General features: G+C 48.7%; 1 protein-coding gene across 1 annotated transcript in view; it reads right to left on the bottom strand.

The window, feature by feature from the left end:
• Positions 1–1,041: 1,041 nt before the first annotated feature.
• LOC140394194 (UNC93-like protein MFSD11) overlaps positions 1,042–11,289 on the bottom strand; it is a 91,024-nt gene continuing 80,776 nt past the window's right edge. The window contains exons 12-13 of the mRNA XM_072481171.1: positions 9,195–9,330; positions 1,042–1,951 (exon numbers count right to left, since the gene is read on the bottom strand). Coding sequence (XP_072337272.1) covers positions 1,799–1,951; positions 9,195–9,330 — 289 coding nt within the window. The 3' untranslated portion in view covers positions 1,042–1,798. The remainder of the gene's footprint in view (positions 1,952–9,194; positions 9,331–11,289) is intronic.

Genomic DNA, 11,289 nt, shown 5'->3' with positions numbered 1-11,289 from the left:
CTTCCCACAGCTCGATAGTTCAGGATTTCGACCTCCAGGCCAGCATTTATTGCCCATTCTTAATTACCCTTGAGAAGGTGATGTTGAGCCATTTTCTTGAACTATTGCAGTCAAGTGTCCGATTAGCGAAAAGATTGTCGACCCAAGTCCGACATTTCAATTCGCTCCATTCAAGTTTCAACCCAACTAGTCTCATCCCTAGATTCAATCTCCATGACTTGGAAATTCTTACAACCCAATATTATCAGCAGCAAATCTGTTTTTATTTAATTCCCTGCTCATTGATTGAGGCAGAGGCCGGAGGGGGGCGGGGGGGGGGGGGGGGGGTATAGTTTTCTCCAAAGTAATAACACTTATTTATATTCATTCATAAAGTAGATTTTTGCATCAATGGTTTGTATCCCATGGGATTTTGTCAAGTTGTAGGGCTGTAGGAGGGGAATTTGAGAACAAGGATGAAAATTTTGAAACTTAATGGGCTAGATTCTCCATCGGCGGGATCCTCCGCTTTGCTGGCAGTGCACTCATGCCCGCGGATTTCCCGATGGCATGGGGGTGCCCACACTGGGAAACCCCATTGACTGAGGCTGAGACGGAAGATCCTGCTGCCGGCGGGGGCGCGTGCACCAGAAAACGGGTGCAGTAGGACGGAGAATCCCCCCCCCCCACCAATGTCTCAAGAATTTGTGTGTGAGGTTTGCATGCAGACCTGCAGCAGAAGGTGATAGATAGACAGACTGAATAACTTGCCTCTTTAATGAAGTAGATGTATAACTTACACCCCCCTCGCATGATCAGTGATGATCATCTGGAGATTGAACACATAAAAGGGCTCCTCCCATCAATTCTTGGGAGGGAGCAAATGACAGTAACAAACCTGGACTGTTCGATCCTGACCTATTACCAGATACTGTGCTTATATGGTTATACTTTGGTTTGTAACGAATGAGCAGTTGCTCATAAATTCCCAGCGCCGACAAGAATTAAAGCTGGTTTGTTGATGTCAGTCAATGTATGGCAGAAGTAAGATACAGGAGCAGGTGAAAAGCAATACTGTAAATTTATTTGGTACTTCCAGTGATATCCAGTGATAGGGACAGCACGGTAGCACAGTGGTTAGCACAATTGCTTCACAGCTCCAGGGTCCCAGGTTCGATTCCGGCTTGGGTCACTGTCTGTGCGGAGTCTGCACATCCTTCCCGTGTGTGCGTGGGTTTCCTCCGCGTGCTCCGGTTTCCTCCCACAGTCCAAAGATGTGCAGGTTAGGTGGATTGGCCATGATAAATTGCCCTTAGTGTCCAAAATTGCCCTTACTGTTGGGTGGGGTTACTGGGTTATGGGGATAGGGTGGAGGTGTGTTCCTTGGATAGGGTGCAGACTTGATGGGCCGAATGGCCTCCTTCTGCACTGTAAATTCTATGATAACTATGATAATAAATGATATCAAAGTATTTATTTGAAGTGCCCACAGAAATTCTCAGATTGGCTGGCCCTACCTTATTTTTGCTGTACTGGTTAATGTAGGTTCAACCTATAATTTGACATGGGATACACACGCCAGATATATCCAAGAATGAGAGGCTAAGACAGTTTTGTGAAGGGTTGAAAACGCTGGTGTATGTGATCTCTGCCAGTGGTTGAAATACTCCAATGGCAGAGGAAAACCATTGCCACATTCCATTCTGCTCTGTGGATCCATGTTTTTTCCCCATCCAACTCCAACAGGTTGCAAAGCAGATGCTGGAATTCAGAGCTGTGGAAATTCTCCGCCACCCCGCACTTTCAGGAGGATTGAGGGTCAGAAATCTTGCAAGCCTGAGGCATTTTCTTCAATGTTCTCCACAGTGAAAAAGGAAAGCGTGCCAAAGAAACAGAAGGTGGTCATGATGAGGAGCTGCCATGGCAGTACCAGATAGTTGCTGTATCCAAAAGCCACAGCGGCAGAAATGGACTGAAAGCCAAGGAGAAAGACAAGTCACACAGATGAGGAAATAATTTTCTTCTGTTTCATGGACAGCTGTTCTGCTCATTGGCATACTTTTAGCATGGTAGTGCAGTGGTTAGCACTGCTGCCTCACGGCGCCGAGTACCCGGGTTCGCTTCCAGCCCTGGGTAAATGTCCATGCGGAGTTTGCACATTCTCCGCGTGACTGCGTGGATCTCACCCCCACAACCCAAAAACATGTGCAGGGTAAGTGAATTGGCCACGCTAAATTGCCCCTCAATTGGAAAAAAAAAGAATTGGGTATTCTAAAGGCTGCATGGTAGCACAGTGGTTAGCATTGTTGCTTCACAGCGCCAGGGACCCAGGTTTGATTCCCGGCTTGGGTCACTGTCTGTGCGGAGTCTGCACGTTCTCCCCGTGTCTGCGTGGATTTCCTCCGGGTGCTCCGGTTTCCTCCCACAAGTCCCGAAAGACGTGCTGTTAGGTAATTTGAACATTCGGAATTCTCCTTCCGTGTACCCTAACAGGTGCTGGAATGTGGTAACAAGGGGCTTTTTACAGTAACTTCATTGCAGTGTTAATGTAAGCCTACTTGTGACAATAAAGATTATTATTTTTTGTTAAATATAAATTTGGAGTACCCAACTCATTTTTCTTTCCAATTAAGGGGCAATTTAGCATGGCCAATCCGCCTAACCTGCACATCTTTGGGTTGTGGGGGCGAAACCCACGCAAACGCGGGGTATTGAGTACAAGAGTTGGCAGGTCATGTTACAGTTGTATAGGACTTTGGTTAGGCCACATTTGGAATACTGCATGCAGTTCTGGTCGCCACATTACTAGAAGGATGTGGATGCTTTAGAGAGGGTATAGAGGAGGTTCATCAGGATGTTGCCTGGTATGGAGGGTGCTAGCTATGAAGGTTAAGTAGATTAGGATTGTTTTCGTTGGAAAGACGGAGGTTGAGGGGGGACCTGATTGAGGTCTACAAAATTATGAGAGGTATGGACAGGGTGGATAGCAACAAGCTTTTTCCAAGAGTGGGGGTGTCAATTACAAGGGGTCACGATTTCAATGTGAGAGGGGGAAAGTTTAAGGGAGATGTGCGTGGAAAGTTTTTTACGCAGAGGGTGGTGGGTGCCTGGAACGCTTTGCCAGCGGAGGTGGTAGCGGGCACGATAGCATCATTTAAGATGCATCTAGACAGATATATGAACGGGCGGGGAACAGAGGAAAGTAGATCCTTGGAAAATAGAAGACAGGTTTAGATAAAGGATCTGGATCGGCGCAGGCTGGGAGGGTCAAAGGGCCTGTTCCTGTGCTGTAATTTTCTTTGTTCTTTGAGAATGTGCAAACTCCACATGGACAGTGACCCAGAGCCGGGATCGAACCTGGGACCTCGGCGCCGTGAGGCATCAGGACTAACCCACTGCGCCACCGTGCTGCCCCCTAGATTATTATTATTACAATTTTTAAAAATGTGAATGCCTGCCAAGCCTATCCCTGTCCAGGTACGATGCAGCCATTTCAGACAATCAGGATACCCCCCACACAGAAGGGACAGAGAAAATCCAGAGGACAAAAAAAAGGGAGAAGAAATTTATGTTGATTTGTGTGAAGTTCTTTTCCTGATTCTCTAGCCTGGGTGTATTCCAGAAACACTTCTAACCCCAGATAAACCTGCTGCGGTACCTGAAAACATGCTCTTTCAGAAAGATGTGCAACTGCAGGGAATCACCACACATTTCAGTCTGTCCCACAGGTCAATAACTCTCTGTAAATAAATGCTTCCTAACATGTAACCTAACCTTTTGACCAAAACGTTTCCCTGTCCTGCCCATCAGGAAGTACCTTACCTTCTCCTTTTAAAAACTTCAATTATATTTTCTTTTAAACTGCATTTCAACCTGGACTTCATAAACACCCTCTTATAACTGAGCCCAGAACAGGACATGGTATTAATTACCCTCCCATGTACCTCCCCAAGGTCTTTGATATCACCCAACAAGCACACGACCAAAGACACCATACTCTAATTGTACTGCGTAATGTGGGTGTATGTTAGTCATGTGATGCCTATTGGAGACTGGGTCTATCATAGCTCATGTGATGCATTATCGCAACATTATTCAGTACGCAGCCTGTCATGATATTCAAACACACACATCATGATAGACACACCAACAGACAAATCAGAACACACAACACCACAACCAATGACAGAAAGATATAAAAGCACAGACACGACCCCCGGTGGTCAGTATTAGCTGCAGAGGAGAACCAGGACACATCTATTGCCAAACACACTCAGGGAGACAGCACGTGCAGAGTATCCAGAACGAACTGTATTATAAGAGTTATAATAAAATAGAGTTGTACCACATACAACTGTGTTGGCTCATCTGTGCACCAGAGCACCCAACACCACATGGTACAGGAGTAGATCGATACCTGCCGGCATACCTCAGTGTACACAGACAACCAGCAGTGCCCAGGCATGATGTACGAGCTCCCGGTTCCGCAGGCGCTCCAGTGCCACGGCGACCTCCACGAAAACTGGCGGCGATTCCGGCAAAATTTCGAATTGTTCCTGGTGGCAGCTGAACTCAAAGACCTGGATGATAAGGAAAAAATTGAATTTCTCCTCACCGTCGCCGGTGCAAGGGCAAGAGAAATATTCAGAAGGTTCAGGTTCTTCAGGAGGCAGCAAAGGTACGATTACCAGGCAGTCCTGGGCAAATTCTCCAAGTACTGTGAAGAATACGCAATCCAATGGGCACTTAAAGGTAAGAAAAGCTGCAGTACTCACCTCGTGGCTGGGATCCCGGAGCCCGAAATCCCGGGCCTGAGAGAAGGCTGGGTCGAGGTCGGCGGCCATCTTGCTAAAGGTATAACGCTAGCACAGTTGCGCGAGAAGTGCGCAGAACCGGAAGTTTCGTTTGCGCATGCGCGAGATGCTGCGCATGCGCAGTCAAGAAAACGGCCATCGGTAAAGGAACAGCGATCTGAGCATGCGCAGTCGCTTCCTACGTGCTACATACCGAGCGTCAGGATGTCAGAGGCCCCAGACTGCACCAATTTAAAAGGGAAATGTCCCAAATCCAATTTAAAAGGGAAACGTCCCAAATCAAAAAAACAAAAATCTGTTAAAGCTGTAAAACAACCTTCGTTCACCTGGAATGACAGCACAGTGCCGCAAATTGACCCAGGAGATGAATTTAACCTCCGAAGAACCCTCCGACAAGCAGTTACCTACGCACAAGCCGATGATTCCGACCTTGAATACTTCGATGACGATTTTTACAGTGTTTCCGGACCTCGCGAGCCCAATGATAGCTCCGTGGTCCTATATGACTATGACTCGGACGAACCTTTCGTGGTGCACATTGGCGGCCCCCACATTGAATCCGACGCAGATGCGGATTCATTTTTCGGATTTGAGGATCTTCAATCCAGCAGATATGACGTTCCAACTTATCAGTACCGGATGATGCTGCAGCCTGACATTAACAGACAGGGAGCGGTGCAAGCACACGGAGAGTGCCCTGCTGCCACACAGAGCGTGGTCCACGTCCCGCTCAACGTTCCCGACTCTATGAAAGAAGACATGCAAGACTCCAGAGTGCAGTCCTCGCATGAACCAGAAGTGACTCCAGTGTCACAAGCTTCCACAGCAAGCTCGTGGACAGACTCCACAATTGCAGAAATGCAAGACTCCAGAGCGCAGTCCTTGCACGGACAAGAAGTGACTCCAGTGTCACAAGCCTCCACAGAGAGCTCGTGGACAGCCTCCACGATAGAAGCAACGCAAGACTCCAGAGCGCAGTCCTTGCACGAACAAGAAGTGACTCCAGTGTCACAAGCCTCCACAGAGAGCTCGTGGACAGCCTCCACGAAAGAAGCAACGCAAGACTCCAGAGCGCAGTCCTTGCACGAACAAGAAGTGACTCCAGTGTCACAAGCCTCCACAGAGAGCTCGTGGACGGACTCCACGATGGAAGGAACGCAAGACTCCAGAGCGCAGTCCTTGCAGGAACAAGACCATGAGGGTCTAGCAACCTCTCCTGACCAACCAGCGGCAGACGATGCGAGTCTGCCATGCTCACGTGAACAGCAAGAAGGCTATAACAGCCTACCATGCTCCACTACACAGCAGCATGACCATGACGGTCTCTCATGCTACAATGAAGGGCACAGCGCTGAAGACTGTTCAAGCCCAACTGAAGACAAGCCAAAGGAATCGCCTCGTCCAAGCCCGAAGAAAAAAGGTTTATGCGCTGACCTTCAGGATCATTGTAGCCGAACAGAGATTAATAATGCTGCACGGCCACAGAAGGATGCTGAGGATTTGCTAACGAAATTAATTGAATGTTTAACTTGCAAGGAGCAGACTGAGAATTGCCAGTGTTTTAGTACGGATCGAAAAAATGGACAAGACATTGATCCTCAGGTAATGGAAATAACACAACCTGAATCATATCTACAGCAGGGACAAATGTCTCCCTTCAACACAATGCCGCAAAATCCCAACTTCGGAGACCAGCAGTTAGTCAGTAATGACTCTTCAAACCTTGAGGGGAACATTAATTGCATTGAACCTATACACACTCCACTGATTATTGAGCAGAACATTGGAGCAAGAATCCTGAGGACACCGACATCGAGTAGCCAGATAACGAATTTAAAACCCACAGCAGTTTCAAGTGAACCAAGTGTGCTTTCCACTAATGGTGAAGATGCAGATAAGGTCGACCCGATTATCCATTGTACCACACTAACCCCAGTGATTAAGCAGTTATGTATGGGGAGTATAATGTGGGCAATTGAGAACAGTAAAAGAGAGACTGTGACCATGCCAGTCCCAGCAAAATCAGACCCAGAGACCATGAAGGCATGTACATTAAACAAAGTTACATATGAGGTACCTGAGAAGAAAAGTGAAACGGAATGTTCTTTGGAAAATGGTACAATGTCGATAGAAACAGTGGATCCTATATTCGAGACCATACATATGGGAGAATTTGGGGGTAATAAACAAGGTTCTGCAATGTCTGGGGGAAGATTTAAAGTTCCAAAGAAGAAAAGCCCAAATGAAGGACAATGGCAAGACAATGACAGTCCACCGACATGGTGTGCACCACCAGATGAAAACTCTGACAATTTACCCAACCCTAGTGAACAGCAAGCTGCTAATGACGATCTATCCACGGGATGTGAGACGAGTGACGACAGCATCCCACTTCCCATGCAAAAGGTGCAAGGTGACAGACCTCGCCTAGCGCGTACCGAGGCAGTCGACGATCACGGTGGGACCACTGACGACTGCGGTGGCGGCGCACCGCTTCCACCCTCGATGGCTCGAGCCTCTCCACTGGTTGGTGCATTCCTGCATGTTCCGACTCCAGAAGTGCAGCTTCAGGGAATCTCGGCTGCCTCCAGTGAACCTGTTGGGACTCCGGACGGGGGGCATCGACGGAAGGCAGACCGGACTCCAGATGGGGAGCAGCCAAGCGCCGACTCTGATTTGCGCACGCCAGATCTTGCTCCGGACGGGCGGTGTCGCGGCCTCGGTGATGGCACGCTCAGGGTGACGGCCGATGCCACGGCGACAGGGAATGGATCGCGTGGCAGTCCCACTGGGTCGGCAGTGGCAACCAGCACCGGCGGTCCAAGATGGACACACCAATTCGCGCCATCGCCAGACGTTGATGCGAGCAACAATTCTCTCTCCAAGGCGACATGCTTCGACGTTTCTCTGCGGAGTCGCCCTTCCGGCACAGCAGGTGGCCGGAACCAGCGTACACGGTCTCGGCCAACTTCCACATCTGGCACAGTCATCGCCTTGCATGATATTAGTGATGGTGCTACTTCGATGGCAACGACCCATCGGCTACAAGATGCCGTCCACCACAAACATAAAAAGAAAACAGACTCCACCTTGTTCCTGGCATGCAGGGCGGATGGATTGGTGCGTAGGCGCAATCAGCGGGCTTTGTGCCGCCTTCCACGCTCGCAACTGCACCGTACGCACACGCCGGATCCTCCACTGGTTCCCAAGGATGACTTCGTGGAGATGCCACGGATCATGCCCCTTCCATCGCCACCAGAACCAAACCACAGCCAGGGCACCACTAACAAAGATGTTGAATGTTATATTTGCACGAATGAAAAAACCAAGCACTGCACGAAGTACAACAAATGGTAAAGTAGAGACTTCGGCAACAGCATCACCTCCAACAGTCCAAGGTGAACCAGTGTGACCCCAAATCTCCACAGCTGAACCGGCTTGAGGACCAGCCCATTCTTGAGGCGGTCACCCATTAGACTGGACTTATAACGCTGTTCATACGTTCAAAAAGTCAAACACTTCTGTATTATAACCTGTTGTTGTTTATTGTTCCAGATATCGTCTGACCGGACCAATGTTCAAGTTTTTTTTTCTCTCGCATCCAAGTTTTGTTATGGTACAACCTTGTTAGTGTGACGCACCCGACATCGCCCCATGTAAATAGTTACGTCATAAACACACGCTGTACACAACACACACACACACTCTTAGATGCACTCACGACACAATTATATTTATAACCACGTAGGCACTTATCTTTGTAAAAAGGGGGGATGTCATGATATTCAAACACACACATCATGATAGACACACCAACAGACAAATCAGAACACACAACACCACAACCAATGACAGAAAGATATAAAAGCACAGACACGACCCCCGGTGGTCAGTATTAGCTGCAGAGGAGAACCAGGACACATCTATTGCCAAACACACTCAGGGAGACAGCACGTGCAGAGTATCCAGAACGAACTGTATTATAAGAGTTATAATAAAATAGAGTTGTACCACATACAACTGTGTTGGCTCATCTGTGCACCAGAGCACCCAACACCACACAGCCCACTGGCTGTTTGCGACTCTCACGTCTTTCCTTTGGTCTATTTGCTGCCTCAAGTCCACTCCTCCACCCTACTGTTCACTGCCTCTCTTCTGCTCTCTGACTTCTTCCCTGACTCTTGCACTTGACACCCCTCTTGCTTGCAAATCTCCCTTTTGCTGCCCCTCTCCCAAGCCCTGGTTTGCAGCAATGTTTCAGGAGGGGGAAGGAGCAAGTGGGAAGGAGGCTGTGAGTGGGTGAGGAGGAGGCAAATAGATACTGCGGGTATAACTTATTTCAGTCAGAATAAATAGAGTCAATGCAAAATCGTAGAATGAGTGTTTTTCTGGCAACGGTACCTGTACGAATTTGAAGATAGCGAAAGCTGGGCCACTTTGCTGTGGGTATAATATACCAAGGACGCTGTAGATCTGAGTGTTGAAGCAACTGTCACCAAGGCCAAGGAGGAAGCTGCTTACTAATGCTGCAGCGGGACTGTAAATACAACATTGTTATTGTCCTGCCCATGATACTGGAAATCACCATCAAAACAGGGGAAAAAACACCTAATCCAGCATATTGCCCAATACCCCAATACTGCCCAATGTCCCAATAGCTTTGAACATCCCAATACTGCCAAACAACCCAATACTGCCCAACACCCCAAAACTGCCCAACACCACCCATCGCGCCAATAGGGTCCAACACCCCAATACTGCACAACATCCCAATACTGTCCAACATCTCAACACTGTCCAATACCCCAATACTGTCCATCACCCCAATACTATCCAACACCCCAATACTGCCAAACACCACAATACTGTCCATCACACCAACACTGTCCAACACCCCAATACTGCCCAACATCCCAATACTGCCCAACACCCCAATACTGCCAAACATCCCAATACTATACAACATCCCAAAATTGTCCAACACGCCAATCCTGCCCAACACCCCAATACTGCCGAGCAACCCAATACTGCCCAACACCCCAATACTGTCGAACAGCCCAATACTGTCCAACATCCCAACACTGTCCAACATCCCAATACTGCCCAACACCCCAAGACTGCCCAACACCCCAATACTGTCCAACACCCCAATACTGTCCAACATCCCAATACTGCCCAACAACCCAAAACTGCCCAACACCCCAATACTGTCCAACACTGTCCAACATTCCAATACTGCCCAACACCCCAATACTGCCCAACACCCCAATACTGCCCAACACCAATACTGTCCAACACCCCAATACTGCCCCTAAACTTCAATACTGCCCAACACCCCAATACTGCCCAACACCCCAATACTGTCCAACACCCCAATACTGCCCAACAACCCAACACTGCTCAACACTGTCCAAAACCCCAATACTGCCCAAACTCCAATACTGCCCAACACCCCAATACTGTCCAACATCACAATACTGTCCAACATCCCAATACTGCCCAACACCCCAATACTGCCCAACACCCCAATACTGCCCAATACCCGAAGACTGTCCAACACTGTCCAACATCCCAATACTGCCCAACACCCTAATACTGCCCAACACCCCAATACTGTCCAACACCCCAATACTGTCCAACACCCCAATACTGCCCAACACCCCAATACTGCCCAACAACCCAATACTGCCCAACACCGTCCAACATCCCAATACTGTCCAACGCTGTCCAACACCCAATACTGTCCAACACCCCAATACTGTCCAACACCCCAATCCTGTCCAACATCCCAATACTGCCCAACACCCCAATACTGCCCAACACCCCAATACTGTGCAACACCCCAATACTGTCCAACACTGTCCAACATCCCAATACTGCCCAACACCCCAATACTGCCCAACACCCCAATACTGCCCAACACCCAAATACTGCCCAACACCCCAATACTGCCCAACACCGTCCAACATCCCAATACTGTCCAACACTGTCCTACACCCCAATACTGTCCAACACCCCAATACTGTCCAACACCCCAATACTGTCCAACACCCCAATACTGTCCAACACTGTCCAACATCCCAATACTGCCCAATACCCCAATACAGCCCAACACCCCAATACTGTTCAACACCCCAATACTGCCCAACATCCCAATACTGTCCAACACCCCAATACTGCCCAACACCACAATACTGCCCAATAACCCAATACTGCTCAACACTGTCCAAAACCCCAATACTGGCCAATACCGCCCAACACCCCAATACTGCCCAACACTGTCCAACATCACAATACAGTCCAACATCCCAATACTGCCCAACACCCCAATACTGCCCAACACCCGAATACTGTCCAACACCCCAATACTGCCCAACACCCCAATACTGTCCAACACCCCAATACTGTCCAACACCCCAATACTGTCCAACACCCCAATACTGTCCAACATCCCAATACTGCCCAACATCCCAATACTGCCCAACACCCCAATACT

The sequence above is a fragment of the Scyliorhinus torazame genome, chromosome 17, assembly GCF_047496885.1.
Source record: "Scyliorhinus torazame isolate Kashiwa2021f chromosome 17, sScyTor2.1, whole genome shotgun sequence".
NCBI classification, from domain to species: Eukaryota; Metazoa; Chordata; class Chondrichthyes; order Carcharhiniformes; family Scyliorhinidae; genus Scyliorhinus; species Scyliorhinus torazame.
The sequence above is the reverse complement of the archived record's forward strand: the minus strand, read 5'-3'. Positions and strand labels throughout refer to the sequence as shown.